The sequence below is a fragment of the Oncorhynchus nerka genome, linkage group LG10 (assembly GCF_034236695.1).
Source record: "Oncorhynchus nerka isolate Pitt River linkage group LG10, Oner_Uvic_2.0, whole genome shotgun sequence".
NCBI lineage: Eukaryota > Metazoa > Chordata > Actinopteri > Salmoniformes > Salmonidae > Oncorhynchus > Oncorhynchus nerka.
In genome coordinates this window covers 34817748-34834377 of record NC_088405.1, presented here as the reverse complement: position 1 = coordinate 34834377, position 16630 = coordinate 34817748, and the positions used below count along the sequence as shown (strand labels likewise).

The 16630-nt window shown below is 41.2% G+C and overlaps 1 protein-coding gene across 6 annotated transcripts in view; it reads right to left on the bottom strand.

Moving 5' to 3' along the window:
- Nucleotides 1–16630, bottom strand: part of LOC115135214 (cullin-9-like) — a 73757-nt gene that overhangs the window by 37998 nt on the left and 19129 nt on the right. For all 6 annotated transcript variants that reach the window (XM_029669669.2, XM_029669665.2, XM_029669666.2 and 3 more), the window contains exons 12-15: nucleotides 14453–14690; nucleotides 11069–11174; nucleotides 10584–10811; nucleotides 4423–4513 (exon numbers count right to left, since the gene is read on the bottom strand). In XM_029669669.2, coding sequence (XP_029525529.2) covers nucleotides 4423–4513; nucleotides 10584–10811; nucleotides 11069–11174; nucleotides 14453–14690 — 663 coding nt within the window. The remainder of the gene's footprint in view (nucleotides 1–4422; nucleotides 4514–10583; nucleotides 10812–11068; nucleotides 11175–14452; nucleotides 14691–16630) is intronic.

Sequence of the window (16630 nt, the reverse complement as noted above, 5' to 3'; positions counted from 1 at the left end):
GTGTCAGAGCTGTGTGTAAGTTGACTATGTATCCCATTTTGGATTTTCATCACATTAAATGTTTCAACTCTCAGATGCAGCTTAACTAGGTCTTTCCTTGTAGCACTCGACTTATCAAGATAAGACCAAACTAGAGCCTACAGGATTTACTGTTTGGTATGTGGTGTCAAAAAAGCAGAACATCTCTCTATTACAGACCGACCTCTCCCAATCTTTACAATCATCAAATCTATGTGTTGACCATGACAGTTCACAATCTAAAACGTAACACCAAGTAATTTAGTCTCCTCAACTTGTTCAGCCACACCATTCAATGCCAGATTCAGCTGAGGTCTAGAACTTAGGGAATGATTTGTACCAAATACAATGCTCTTCGCTTTAGAGATGTTTAGGACCAGTTTATTACTGGCCACCCATTCCAAAACAGACTGCAACTCTTCGTTAATGGTTTCAGTGACTTCATTAGCTGTGGTTGCTGATGCATACATGGTTGAATCATCAGCATACATGGACACACATGCTTTGTTTAATGCCAGTGGCAGGTGATCGGTAAAAATAGAAAAGGGTAGAGGGCCTAGAGAGCTGCCGCGATACACCACACGTTTCATGTTTGACAATAGAGAAGCATCCATTAAAGAAAATCATTTGAGTTCTATTAGATAGATTGCCATATCATGGATTGGAAAGCCATGACAAGTTTTTTTTCAACAGGTTATGGTCAATAATATCAAACGTCTGCACTGAAATCTAACAGTACAGCTCCCAATCTTATCAATTTCTTTCAACAAATCAGTCAATTGTGTCAGTGCAGTACATGTTGAGTGCCCTTCTCTATAAGCATGCTGAGTGTCTGTTGTTAATATGTTTACAGAGAAATAGCATTGTATTTGGTCAAACTAATTTTTTCCAACAGTTTGCTAAGAGCTGGCAACAAGCTTATAGGTCTGCTGTTAGAACCACTAAAATGCTGCTTTAGCACTCTTGGGTAGCGGAATTACTTTGGCTTCCCTCCAGGCATGAGGACAAATATTTTCCTCTAGGCTCAGATTAAAGATATAGGAGTGGCTATAGAGTCAGCTACCATCCTCAGTAGCTTTCCATCTAAGTTGTCAATGCCAGGTTTGTCATTATTGATCGATACATTTTTCCACTTTACAAAATTCAAACTTGCACCGCTTTTCTTTCATTATAGTTTTTCTTATATGCATGAATAAGATGTCTCACTGTTCGTTGTTGGCATTTCCTGCCTAAGTTTGCCCACTTTGTCAATTAAGTCATCATAAAAATAATTGGCAGGATCAAATGGTTTTGTGATCGGATTCGATAAAAGATGGAGTTGAATTTGTCTTTCTGCCCATAAGTTAATTTAAAGTACTTTTATCTCAATCATTCTTTATATCATTGATCTTGGCTTCATTAATTTTTTTAAAAGATTGGAGTTTAGTCACATCATTTCTCAATTTTTAGAAAGCCAGACTTATTAGCCACACCTTCTGTTCCACGATCTCTTTCAACCATACAGTTTTTCAATTCCTCAATCCATGGAGCCTTAACAGTTAACAGTCTTAAATTAACAGGTGCATGTTTATCAATAATTGAATGATGCAATTTCATAAATTCATCAAATGCAGCGTCTTGATTCTCCTTATTAATCAAATTAGACCAACAAATATTTTTTACATCACCCACATAAAAAAGTCAGAGCAAAATATTTTGAATGATCTCTTATATACTATTTTAGGCCCAGCTTTTGGAACTTTGGCTTTCCTGTATATAGCCACATATTGTGATCACTGCATCCAATGGGTACGGATAGAGCTTTAGATCAAAGTTCTACAGTATTGGTAAAAATGTGATCAATACATTTGAATAATCTTGACCCTGTAGTATTTGTAAACACCCTGGAACAGTAGGTTGATTAATAACCTGAACCAGATTACAGGCACTGGTTACAGTGAGAAGCTTCCTATTGAGCGGACAAGCTTGATGAAAACCAGTCATTATTCAGGTCCCCAAGAAAGTAGACATCTATTTACATCACATACACTATCAAACATTTCACACATATTATTGAGATACTGACTGTTAGCACTTGGTGGCCTATAGAAACACCCCAAAAGAAAAGGCTTCAGATGTGGTTGCTGGTTCACTTGGCACAACACTTCAGATAAGATCTTCTCTAAGCATTACAAGGAAATAGCTCTGAATATATACAGCAACACCTCCCGCATAAGCGTTTGTCTCTTATATAGATGTTATATTCTTGTATTGCTACTGCTGTATCATCAAATGAATTATCTAAATTATTCTCAGAAATGGTTAACATTTGAATATTATCTGATGTTATTTTTTTATTTTACCAGGCAAGTCAGTTAAGAACAAATTCTTATTTTCACTGACGGCCTAGGAACAGTGGGCCCCTTGTTCAGGGGCAGAACGACAGATTTTTTACCTTGTCAGCTCGAGGATTCGAACTTGCAACCTTCCTGTTATTGATTTCATTAACCTTATTTCTAAGGCTACATATGGGCTATTTTCTTTAAAAAAAAAAAAGTTTTACCCCTTTTTCTCCCCAATTTTGTGGTATCCAATTGTTTAGTAGCTACTATCTTGTCTCATCGCTTCAACTCCCATACGGGCTCGGGTAGGAGACGAAGGATGAAAGTCATGCGTCCTCCGATACACAACCCAAACAAGCCGCACTGCTTCTTAACACAGTGTGCATCCAACCCGGAAGCCAGCCACACCAATGTGTCGGAGGAAACACCATGCACTCGGCAACCTTGGTTAACGCGCACTGCGCCCGGCCCGCCACAGGAGTCGCCGGTGCACGATGAGACATGGATATCCCCTACCGGCCAAACCCTCCCTAACCCGGACGACGCTAGGCCAATTGTGCGTCGCCCCACAGACCTCCCGGTCGCGGCCGGTTCCGACAGAGCCTGGGCGCGAACCCAGAGTCTCTGGTGGCACAGCAGTACAGCGCCCTTAACCACTGCACCACCCGGGAGGCCAATATGGGCTATTTTCAGCCCTTTCCTGGGTAGTTTACCAGAGATGGACATAATATGGAAAAGCGCAAACAAAGCAAGAGAAAAATATATATATACATTCAGCGCTCCATTAAATCAATTGGTGTGTGTGTTGCAGGGTTGAAGCCAAGCCTGTTGGTTTGTAGCTATCTCATCCTTTCCAGGCTGGAGGAAGGGGCTAAAATACCAGCAAGTGTGTGTGAAAACCTTGTGAAGACTTATAGAAAACGTTTGACCTCTGTCATTGCCAACAAAGGGTATATAACAAAGTATTAAGATAAACTTTTGTTATTGACCAAATACTTATTTTACACCATAATATGCTAATAAATTCATTAAAAATCCTACAATGTGATTTTCTGGATTTTTTTCTTCTCATTTTCTGTCATAGTTGAAGTGTACCTATGATAAAAATTACAGGCCTCTCATCTTTTTAGTGGGAGAACTTGCACAATTGGTGGCTGACTAAATACTTTTTTGCCCCACTGTATATTTATTTTAATATTATTAACCTTTATTTAACAAATTGTGCCCCACCCTATGGGACTCCCAATCACGGCTGGATGTGATACAGCCTGGATTCCAACAAGGGAATGTAATGACGCCTCTTGCACTGAGATGCAGTGCCTTAGACCGCTGCGCGACTCAGGAGCCCGAATTTGTTTGAATTGTTCTGTCTTAGTGCACTGCTGTAGCTAGAATCTTTGAAATTTTGATTTAATCTTTATTTAACTAAGCAAGTCAGTTAAGAATACATTCTTATTTAAAATGACAGCTTAGGAACAGTGGGTTAGCTGACTTGTTCAGGGGCAGAATTACAGATTTTTACCTTGTCAACTCTGGGATTCAATCTAGCAACCTTTCAGTTACTGGCCCAACGCTCTAACCACTAGGCTAACTGCCGCCCCAAACATAAATAGAAACATAAGCATATCGCTGCACCTGCAATAACATCTGCAAAATGTGTAAGCGACCAATAAAATTACTCGATTTTGATTTGATAATCACTGGATTACCGTAACTTATTTATTGAATACCATCTCAGTGGTCTATTAATCAAATCAAATGTATTTATATAGCCCTTCTTACATCAGCTGATATATCAAAGTGCTGTACAGAAACCCAGCCTAAAACCCTAAACAGCAAGCAATGTAGGTGTATTACACTTCTTAATAAAGCATTGTGGATTACGTTAGAATTACTTTAAAATATAACTACTTTTTTTGTGGCACTGAAATTATACAATTTTTTGGGGGTGCAATCAAATCATGGGATGGTGCCACCAACTGAAAAAGTTAGGGGAAATGTTAGTTTGGAGCCCTGATTTTGGCACCATTTCTTTGCGTGTCTGGTATTAGCTGTGCTTTGAGTCAGCTAAAAGTAAATATACCTTGGCACAGATTGTGCAGAAAGACGTCAAAGAAGGGGATGTTGATTGGCTGGTGGCTTCGCCGATGCTCCTCTATTTGGCCCAAAACCATCTGTATTTGGTTAGAAAGGACAGCACGGGTTACAAATTAGCTATTAGCAACAGAGTGGCATGACACTTGCAAGCAAAAATGTGACATCCCTATTGAAGTCACACTTCTAAAAACAACAAGTAAAAATATAGCAGCGAGCAGCAATGAACTGGGTTCACAGGATGAAAAAGGACACAAGATCATTTGGATAACAAAGCAAACACTATCATCCTTTATGTTCATTCATGAGTTTAAATACATCTGGAGTGAATCTGATATAATTCATGAAGATGTTTGCAGATGATTGAGCATTAGTGTTACATACGCAAAGAATGAGTTAATAGTTTTCTTCCAGATTCAGTGTGGTTCATCTTAGACGTCCATGATAGCGATTGAAGTAAATCCACTGTGAAGTGGATTTACAGTGAATTAAATATACAAGTAAAACCAGATTTTTGATTTGTCTATAATCTGCCAGCCATATTTTGACCAATCCATTAGCTTTTCTCAAACTAAGTTAAAACATACAGTTGAAGTCAGAAGGTTACATACACCTTAGTCAAATATATTTAAGCTCAGTTTTTCACAACTCCTGACATAGAGAGAATGATTTATTTCAGCTTTTATTTCTTTCATCACATTCCCAGTACACTCAATTAGTATTTGGTAGCATTGCCTTTAAAATTGTTTAACTTGGGTCAAACGTTTTGGGTAGCCTTTCACAAGCTTCCCACAATAAGTTGGGTGAATTTTAGCCCATTCTACCTGACAGAGCTGGTGTAACTGAGTCAGGTTTGTAGGCCTCCTTGCTCACACACGCTTTTTCAGTTCTGCCCACAAATGTTCTATAGAATTGAGGTCAGAGCTTTGTGATGTCCACTCCAATACCTTGACTTTGTTGTCCTTAAGCCATTTTGCCACAACTTTGGAAGTATGCTTGGGGTCATTGTCCATTTGGAACACCCATTTGCGACTGAGCTTTAACTTCCTGACTGATGTCTTGAGATGTTGCTTCAATATATCCACATCATTTTACTTTCTCATTTTGCGAAGTGCACCAGTCCCTCTTACAGCAAAGCACCCCACAACATGATGCTGCCACCCCCTTGCTTCAAGGTTGGGATGGCGTTCTTCGGCTTGCAAGCATCCCCCTTTTTACTCCAAACATAACGATGGTCATTATGGCCAAACAGTTCTATTTTTGTTTCATCAGACCAGAAGACATTTCTCCAAAAAGTACAATCTTTGTCCTCACGTGCAGTTGCAAACCCTAGTCTGGCTTTTTATGGCGGTTTTAGAGCAGTGGCTTCTTCCTTCTTCCTGCTCCGATCCCGGAGCAAACATCAATTATTCCGGAGCTAACCAGCTGAAGAGTTCCATCAGCCACTCCTGGACTACAATCACCTATCCGGACCCACTTTACTGCCGATGCGGAGCCCCACCAGGCCTTCCCGACTGGACTACCGACGTTATCTGCCCGACGGAGTTATCCAACTGGCCCCTCCGTCGCAACGTTACCTGAATGCCCATCTGCGGCCCACTAATCGTTAGCCGTCTTATCGGCTGCTATCTGAATAGGTCTATCGGACAATTTTTCTTGGGTCACTATAACTATTTTGCCAATTGGATTGATCCCCTCTACCACACGGAACCCCACTAATCTACCGATGGAAACACACAAGGTGGCTAAAAACAGACCTCCATCCTATGCTATCTTGCTACCGATGGCCTGGCTAGTTGTGTGAATCACCGTTACCCCAACCAACCGCACTACTCACTGGACCCTTATGATCACTCGACTAAGCATGCCTCTCCTTAATGTCAATATGCCTTGTCCATTGCTGTTCTGGTTAGTGTTTAGTGGCTTATTTCACTGTATAGCCACTATCCCTGCTCATTATACCTTATCCAACCTTTCAGTTCCACCACCCACACATGCGATGACATCACCTGGTTTCAATTATGTTTCTAGAGACAATATCGCTCTCTCATCACTCAATACCTAGGTTGACCTCCACTGTATTCACATCCTACCATACCTTTGTCTGTACATTATACCTTGAAGCTATTTTATCGCCCCCAGAATCTTCCTTTTACTCTCGGTTCCGGACGTTCTAGACGAACAATTCTCGTAGCTTTTAGCCGTACCCTTATCCTACTCTGTTCCTCTGGTGATGTAGAGGTAAATACAGGCCCTGCAGTGCCTAGCTCCACTCCTATTCCCCAGGCGCTCTCTTTTGATGACATCTGGAACCGTAATAGCCTTGGTTTCATGCATGTTAATATTAGAAGCCTCCTCCCTAAGTTTGTTTTATTCACTGCTTTAGCACACTCTGCCAACCCGGATGTTCTAGCAGTGTCTGAATCCTGGCTTAGGAAGACCACCAAAAACCCTGGAAGAGTTCTGTCCTACTATCCAGGTCTGTACCCAAACAATTTGAACTTCTACTTTTAAAAATCACCACTCTAAAAACAAGTCTCTCACCGTTGCCGCCTGCTATAGACCACCCTCTGCCCCCAGCTGTGCTCTGGACACCATATGTGAACTGATTGCCCCCCATCTATCTTCAGAGCTCGTGCTGCTAGGTGACCTAAACTGGAACATGCTTAACAACCCAGCCATCCTACAATCTAAGCTTGATGCCCTCAATCTCAAACAAATTATCAATGAACCTTCCAGGTACCACCCCAAAGCCGTAAACACTGGCACCCTCATAGATATCATCCTAACCAACTTGCCCTCTAAATACACCTCTGATGTTTTCAACCAAGATCTCAGCGATCACTGCCTCATTGCCTGCATCCGTAATGGGTCAGCGGCCAAAAGACCTCCACTCATCACTGTCAAATGCTCCCTGAAACACTTCAGCGAGCAGGCCTTTCTAATCGACCTGGCCGGGGTATTCTGGAAGGATATTGACCTCATCCCGTCAGTAAAGGATGCCTGGGTTTTTTCTCTCACCATCTTAAATAAGCATGCCTCATTCAAGAAATTTAGTACCAGGAACAGATATAGCCCTTGGTTCTCTCCAGACCTGAATGCCCTTAACCAACACAAAAACATCCTATGGCATTCTGCATTAGCATCAAACAGCCCCTATGATATGCAACTTTTCAGGGAAGCTAGAACCAAATATACACAGGCAGTTAGAAAAGCCAAGACTAGCTTTTTAAGCAGAAATTTGCTTCCTGCAACACAAACTCAAAAAGGTTCTGGGACACTAAAGTCTATGGAGAATAAATACACCTCCTCCCAGCTGCCCACTGCACTGAGGATAGGAAACACTGTCACCAATGATAAATCCACTATATAATTGATCATTTCAATAAGCATTTTTCTACAGCTGGCCATGCTTTCCACCTGGCTACCCCTACCCCGGTCAAAAGCACTGCACACCCCACAGCAACTCGCACAAGCCTTCCCCATTTCTCCTTCTCCCAAATCCAGTCAGCTGATGTTCTGAAAGAGCTGCAAAATCTGGACCCCTACAAATCAGCCGGGCTAGACAATCTGGACCCTTTCTTTCTAAAAAAATATCTGCCGAAATTGTTGCCACCCCTATTACTAGCCTGTTCAACCTCTCTTTCGTGTCATCTGAGGTCCCAAAGATTGGAAAGCAGTTGCGGTCATACCCCTCTTCAAAGGGGGTGGCACACTACCTATATCTATCCTACCCTGCCCTTCTAAGAACCTCGAAAGCCAAGTCGACAAACAGATTAACGACCATTTCGAATCCTACCATACCTTCTCCGCTATGTAATCTGGTTTCAGAGCTGGTCATGGGTGCACCTCAGCCACGCTCAAGGTCCTAAATGATATTAACCGCCATCGATAAGAAACATTACTGTGCAGCCGTATTCATTGATCTGGCCAAGGCTTTCGACTCTGTCAATCTCCACATCGGCAGACTAGACAGCCTTAGGTTCTTAAATGATTGCCTTGCCTGGTTCACCAACTACTTCTCTGATTGATTTCAGTGTGTCAAATCGGAGGGCCTGTTGTCCGGGCCTCTGGCAGTCTCTATGGGGGTGCCACAGGGTTCAATTCTTGGACCGACTCTCTTCTCTGTATACATCAATGATGTCGCTCTTGCAGCTGGTGAGTCTCTGATCCACCTCTATGCAGACGACACCATTTTGTATACTTCTGGCCCTTCTTTGGACACTGTGTTAACAACCCTCCAGATGAGCTTCAATGCCATACAACTCTCTTTCCGTGGCCTCCAATTGCTCTTAAATACAAGTTCAACTAAATGCATGCTCGTCAACCATACTCGTCGCCAAACCCACTGGCTCCAGGTCATCTACAAGACCCTACTAGGTAAAGTCCCCCCTTATCTCAGCTCGCTGGTCACCATAACAGCACCCACCTGTAGCACGCGCTCCAGCAGGTATATCTCTCTGGTCACCCCCAAAACCAATTCTTCCTTTGGCCGCCTCTCCTTCCAGTTCTCTGCTGCCAATGACTGGAACGAACTACAAAAATCTCTGAAACTGGAAACACTTATCTCCCTCACTAGCTTTAAGCACCAACTGTTAGAGCAGCTCACAGATTACTGCACCGGTACATAGCACATCTATAATTTAGCCCAAACAACTACCTCTCCCCCTACTGTATTTATTTATTTATTTTGCTCCTTTGCACCCCATTATTTCTATTTCTACTTTGCACATTCTTCCACTGCAAATCTACCATTCCAGTGTTTTACTTGCTATGTTATATTTACTTCGCCACCATGGCCTTTTTTTTTGCCTTTTACCTCCCTTATCTCACCTCATTTGCTCACATTGTATGTAGACTTATTTTTCTACTGTATTATTGACTATGTTTGTTTTACTCCATGTGTAACTCTGTGTTGTTGTACGTGTCGAACTGCTTTGCTTTATCTTGGCCAGGTCGCAAATGTAAATGAGAACATGTTCTCAACTTGCCTACCTGGTTAAATAAAGGTGAAATAAATAAAAATTAATTCCTTGCTGAGCGGCCTTTCAGGTTATGTCGATTTAGGACTCGTTTTACTGTGGATATAGATACTTTTGTACCCGTTTCCTCCAACATCTTCACACGGTCCTTTGCTGTTGTTCTGGGATTTTCGCACCAAAGTAAGTTCATCTCTAGGAGACAGAACATGTCTCCTTCCTGAGCGGTATGACAGCTACGTGGTCCCATTTTTTGTTCAGATGAACGTGGTACCTTCAGGCGAAAGGAAACTACTCCCAAAGATGAAATTGACTTGTGGAGGTCTACAATTGCTTTTCTGAGGTCTTGGCTGATTTCTTTTGATTTTCCCATGATGTCAAGCAAAGAGGCACTGAGTTTGAAGGTAGGCCTTGAAATACATCCACAGGTACACATCTAATTGACTCAAATTATGTCAATTAGCCTAACAGACGCTTCTAAAGCCATGACAATTTTATGACATTTTCCAAGCTGTTTAAAAAAGGCACAGTCAATTAAGTGTATGTAAACTTCTGACCCACTGAAATTGCGATACAGTGAGTTATAAGTGAAATAACCTGTCTGTAAACAATTGTTCAAAAAATTAATTGTGTCATGCACAAAGTAGATGTCCTAACGACTTGCCAAAACTATAGTTTGTTAACAAGACATTTGTGGAGTGGTTGAAAAACGAGTTTAATGACTCCAACCTAAGTGTATGTAAACTTCCGACATCAACTGTACCATGGGCCTACATCCCAAATTGTGTTTTTTGGTTATATGGTTTATATTTTAGCATGCTATCACATCTTGCAAATGTCAAAGATGGAGGGAAATCTATACTAATGGACCTTATGGGTCCTTGAGGCAAATTTGGCAACTAAACACAACGTTTCAAGTCACTAGGTCAAACAGGGTGGCGGATATGATGATTTAAGTGAATGCTCATGACAGCGCCACCTATAGTGAATCGATGCCATTCTTTTTAACAAAGTTACTCAAAAGTTACCAATCTATGCTTGAGTTATTTGACCATGTCAAGGTAATTATTATTTTATTTTTAATTAAAGAATAGGTTTAGCTGTGGGGAAAAAACAATGTGGAGTTAAAATATAACTGCTGAATAGTTAGATAGTAGCACTTGTACTAAACCTGTATGCAACCAGCCAGAACACTGGTGGTCATTTTCTTGTAGAGATTGGCGTACTTATCACAGTCTGTGATTAAGTCCCGCAGCTCTGTGACCATAAGCAGGTTGACACTGTGCTTGTCCAGCGCCTTGACCAGGGCTTCCTTTGTGCCCAGACGACACATCACCACGGCATAGTCTTTGTTCAGAGAGGCCAGGCGATACAGGAAGCGGATGAGCTGCTGGACAACCTAGGGGGAAAAAAGAGAGAAAAAAACTTGCGTCATGACCATTAGCTAAAATAGAAACACAGGATTATAGCTATGCGTTTATAATCATGGAGGATCCACAGGAGGCTGGTGAGGGCAGGTCAAAATAATGGCTGGAATGGATTGAAATCAAACACATTAAAACCATATGTTTGATACCATTCCATTTGAGTCATTACTATGAGCCAGTCCTCCCCAATTAAGGTGCCATCAGCCACATGTGGGAAGATGTTTCTTACCTCACGGTCATTGATGAATGTGGTCATAGAAGACAAGCATGGTTCTATGCTCTCATGCCATGGAAGCAGATCCTCCTGGTAATTGTCCAAGACCTTGTTCAATATTCTACAGGAGATAATATAAAAACAGTCCCAACTGTAACCACCTGACACAATACATGCATTGCATATATACAGTGCCATTCGGAAAGTATTCAGACCCCTTGAGTTTTTCCACATTTTGTTATGTTACAGCATTATTCTAAATTTGATTAAATAAAATAAAAAAAATGTCTACAGCATTGAAGGTCCCTAAAAAAACAGTGGCCTCCATCATTCTTAAAATGGAAGTAGTTTGGAACCACCAAGCCACTTCCTAGAGCTAGATGCCCAGTCAAACTGAGCAATCGGGGGTTTAGGGCCTTTGGTCAGGGAGGTGACAAAAAAACCTGATGGTCACTGACAGAGCTCTAGAATTCCTCTGTGGAGAGTGGAGAACCTTCCTGAAGGACAACCATCTCTGCAGCACACCACCAATCAGGACTTTATGGTAGAGTGGCCAGCCAGAAGTCACTCCTCAGTGACATGACAACCCGCTTAGAGTTTGCCAAAAGGCACCTAAAAAGACTCACAGACCATGAGAAACAAGATTCTCTGGTCTGACGAAATCAAGATTGAACTCTTTGGCCTGAATGCCAAAGTCACGTCTGGAGGAAACCTGGCACCATCCTTACGGTGAAGCATGGCGGTGGCAGCATCATGCTGTGGGGATGTTTTCAGAGGCAGGGACTAGGAGACTAGTCAGGATTGTGGCAAAGATGAACAGAGCAAAGTACAGAGAGATCCTTTATGAAAACCTGCTCCAGAGCCCTCAGGACCTCAGACTGAGGCGAAGGTTCACCTTTCAACAGGAAGACAACCCTAAGCACACAGCCAACAAAGCAGGAATGGTTTCGGGACAAGCGTCCAAATGTCCTTGAGTGGCCCAGCCAGAGCCCGGACTTGAACCCGATCTAACATCTATGGAAAGACCGGGAAATAGCTGTGCAGTAATGCTCCCAATCCAACCTGACAGAGCTTGAGGATCTGCAGAGAAGAATGGGAGAAACTCCCCAAATACAGGTGTGCCAAGCTTGTAAGACTGAGTAAAGGGTCTGAATAGTTATGTAAATATGATTTTTAAATTATTTTTATTATTACATTTGCAAACATTTCTGAAAACCTGTTTTTGCTTTGTCAGTGTGTGTAGATTGAGGATTCATTTTTTAAAATCCATTTTCAAATAAGGCTTTAAGGTAACAAAATGTGGAAAAGGGGTCTGAATACTTTCCGTAGGCACTGTACATAACCTACGGTCCTTTGAGGTTCATTACACAGTATTGATGACAGGATCTAGGCACTGACATGGCATTCCAACAAGTAAACCCTATAGTTAGTGTCTTGTCACGATACCAGATATTTTACATCGATACCAGGTTAAGCATCATGATACTCGATACCGAAACTATACTATGGAGAGAAAAAAAATAAGAAAGCGTTGTAGTTCGTCACAGAATAACCACTGGGCTTTAGTTTTTTTAAAACATTGAACAACAGTTTGATTACTGGTAGAGCAAATAAAATAGAATTTCTATTCTATACTGAACAAAAATAAAACGCTACATGCAACAATTTCAAAGATATTACTAAATTGCAGTACATAAGTAAATCAGTCAAATGAAATGAATTCATTAGGCACTAATCTATGGATTTTACATGACTAGGCAGGGGCACAGCCAAGGGTAGGGATCTAGGCCCAGCCAATAAGAATGAGTTTGCCACAAAAGGGCTTTATTACAGACAGAAATACTCCTCAGAACTCCGCCCCCTCAGACAATCCCACAGGTGTAGAAGTTGGATGTCAAGGTCCTGGGCTGGCATGGGTACACGTGGGTGAGAGGCCGGTTGAACGTACTGCCAAATTCTCTAAAGCGACGTTACGGTAGAGAAATCCATGTTCAATTCTCTGTCAACAGCTCTGGTGGACATTCCTGCAGTCTGCATGCCAATTGCACGCTTCCTCAAAACTTGAGACATCTGTGGCATTATGTTCTGTGACAAAACTGCACATTTTAAAGTGGCCTTTTATTGTCCCCAGGCATTATGTTCTGTGACAAAACTGGACATTTTAAAGTGGCCTAATGATCATGCTTGTTTAATCAGCTTCTTGATATGCTACACCTGTAAAGTAGATGGATTATCTTAGCAAAGGAGAAATGCTCACTAACAGGGAAATAAACACATTTGTGCTGGAAATTTGAAAGAAATAAGCTTTCTGTGCATAATAAAATGTATAGGACTTTTATTCACCTCATGAAACCAACACTTTACATGTTGCGATTATACTTTTGTCCAGTGTATACTCAATTTCTTTCAAAAATAAAACACCATATTAAAGAACAGAAGAATACCTTCAATTTCCTTACGCAAAACCATAGAGACTACAATTTCATCTACACTTTTAAAAATGTCAGGGTTAATTTGCTCATCTATGGCCATAATATTGGGTCAAATGACAGACTGATTCATTATAGCTAAATAATTTAATGAATTAAATAGTTAAGTTCCAAAATGACAAAAACACAAGCTAACTTCTGAAGCTTGTATATTGCAAGTCTACAAACCATAGAAATAAAATAGATTTCACACAGCATACTACAGTTCCCAGATTGCATTTCACTTCCCAGGGTGCAATGCACCCCCCCAGGGCTGTTAGCTGGCTAGTGGCTACTGCTAGTAGCAAGCCCAGAAACTCTTAAGTAGTGTAAATATATTGCTGTCAAGCTATGAGCGCATTTCACGTTACTTTTGGGTTGTGTGATCATATTATAATGTTAACATGCCTTGTTGAATACATGTTCATGTCATTGTCACTCCAAAAAAATCTAATTCCGTAGAATAAGGACAACATTACAATGCAAATGTTATCTGTAAAATAGTTTTTTTATGTCGTTTTGGAAATAAAGCTCCCTTGTACTGTACTGCACTGATTTGTAACACCTTTTGCTTAGTTGTTTTGGTGGGCTGTCTCATCTGCTCTGTAATCAAAGCATTCGAATAGTTACGTGCTGCAGCCAATTTTGTCAACAAGCTACAGGTGTGGAGGTACTATGTTTTCGTTTGAAGAAGCCATGCTGTCGGCATTCTCTCTCTCTCCTCAAAAGTGTCTCGCACCGAGTCTTCTGCATGCGCAAGCATCCTGGCTAGCTTATTCTGCTCCCTTAAGAAGATTCAGACAAATTACTAGATAGACTCAATCCGTATATGATGTGAGACACACTTTACAGAAGTACCGAAAGTAACAAATTCTAGTACCTAGTACCGAACCATTTTTCATGTTACAGTTTCGAAAAAGCGCCGTCTCACCTGAGGATGGAGAGCTGTGTGGCCCGGTCAGCCCGGTGCTGGTCCATGAGGCGCACCAGGTCCTGGTAGGTCTCTCGGCTACGGGTCACCTGGTTGCACTCCTCCTCTAGCTGGGAGGAGTTGTCACAGAGCAGCTGCTCCAGGGTCAGGATCACCTCCTTGTTGGCTGTCATCTCTTTCAGGCTCACCACCAGCATCTTTAGCTCCGCATCCTTGAAGTCCAACTCCTCCATCAACTCTGAGGGGACATATTCAGAACAGAACTTGCTTCATCCTCTTTGTCCAGGGTTGTGCATAGAAAAGTACTGGGCGGCCAACCTAAGTGTTTTTATGGGCCACAAATAACTTATGAAAATTGAAAATAATGGAAAAACATTCAGTGTAAACTTAAAGTATGTACAGTCGTGGCCAAAAGTTGAGAATGACTCAAATATTAATTTCCACAAAGTCTGCTGCCTCAGTTTGTATGATGGCAATTTGCATATATTCCAGAATGTTATGAAGAGTGATAAGATGAATTGAAATTAATTGCAAAGTCCCTATTTGCCATGCAAATGAACTGAATCCCCAAAAAAACATTTCCACTGAATTTCAGCCCTGTCACAAAAGGACCAGCTGACATCATGTCAGTGATTCTCTCGTTAACACAGGTGTGAGTATTGACGAGGACAAGGCTGGAGATCACTCTGTCACGCTGATTGAGTTTGAATAACAGACTGGAAGCTTCAAAAGTAGGGTGGTGCTTGGAATCATTGTTCTTCCTCTGTCAACCATGGTTACCTGCAAGGAAACACGTGCCGTCATCATTGCTTTGCACAAAAAGGGCTTCACAGGCAAGGATATTGCTGCCAGTAAGATTGCACCTAAATCAACCATTTATCAGATCATCAAGAACTTCAAGGAGAGCGGTTCAATTGTTGTGAAGAAGGATTCAGGGCGCTTAAGAAAGTCCAGCAAGCGCCAGGACCATCTCCTAAAGTTGATTCAGCTGTGGGATCGGGGCACCACCAGTACAGAGCTTGCTCAGGAATGGCAGCAGGCAGGTGTGAGTGCATCTGCACTAGAGGTCGACCGATTATGATTTTTCAACGCCGATACTGATACCGATTATTGGAGGGCCAAAAAAGCCGATACCGATTTAAAAAAATGTTTTTAAACTGGCTTTTTTTTGTTGTAATAATGACAATTACAACAATACTGAATAAACACTCATTTTAACTTAATATAAAACATCAATCAAATCAATTTAGCCTCAAATAAATAATGAAAAATGTTCAATTTGGTTTAAATAATGCAAAAACAAAGTGTTGGAGAAGAAAGTAATATGTGCCATGTAAAAATGTGTGCCATGTAAAAAAGCTAACGTTTCAGTTCCTTGCTCAGAACATGAGAACATATGAAAGTTGGTGGTTCCTTTTAACATGAGACTTCAATATTCCAAGGTAAGACGTTTTAGGTTGTAGTTAATATAGTATTTATAGGACTATTTCTCTCTATACCATTTGTATTTCATATACAGTGCCTTGCTTAAGTATTCGGCCCCCTTGAACTTTGCGACCTTTTGCCACATTTCAGGCTTCAAACATAAAGATATAAAACTGTATTTTTTTGTGAGGAATCAACAACAAGTGGGACATAATCATGAAGTGGAACAACATTTATTGGATATTTCAAACTTTTTTAACAAATCAAAAACTGAAAAATTGGGCGTGCAAAATTATTCAGCCCCTTTACTTTCAGTGCAGCAAACTCTCTCCAGAAGTTCAGTGAGGATCTCTGAATGATCCAATGTTGACCAAAATGACTAATGATGATAAATACAATCCACCTCTGTGTAATCAAATCTCCGTATAAATGCACCTGCACTGTGATAGTCTCAAAGGTCCGTTAAAAGCGCAGAGAGCATCATGAAGAACAAGGAACACACCAGGCAGGTCCGAGATACTGTTGTGAAGAAGTTTAAAGCCGGATTTGGATACAAAAAGATTTCCCAAGCTTTAAACATCCCAAGGAGCACTGTGCAAGCGATAATATTGAAATGGAAGGAGTATCAGACCACTGCAAATCTACCAAGACCTGGCCGTCCCTCTAAACTTTCAGCTCATACATAGAGAAGACTGATCAGAGATGCAGCCAAGAGGCCCATGATCACTCTGGATGAACTGCAGAGATCTACAG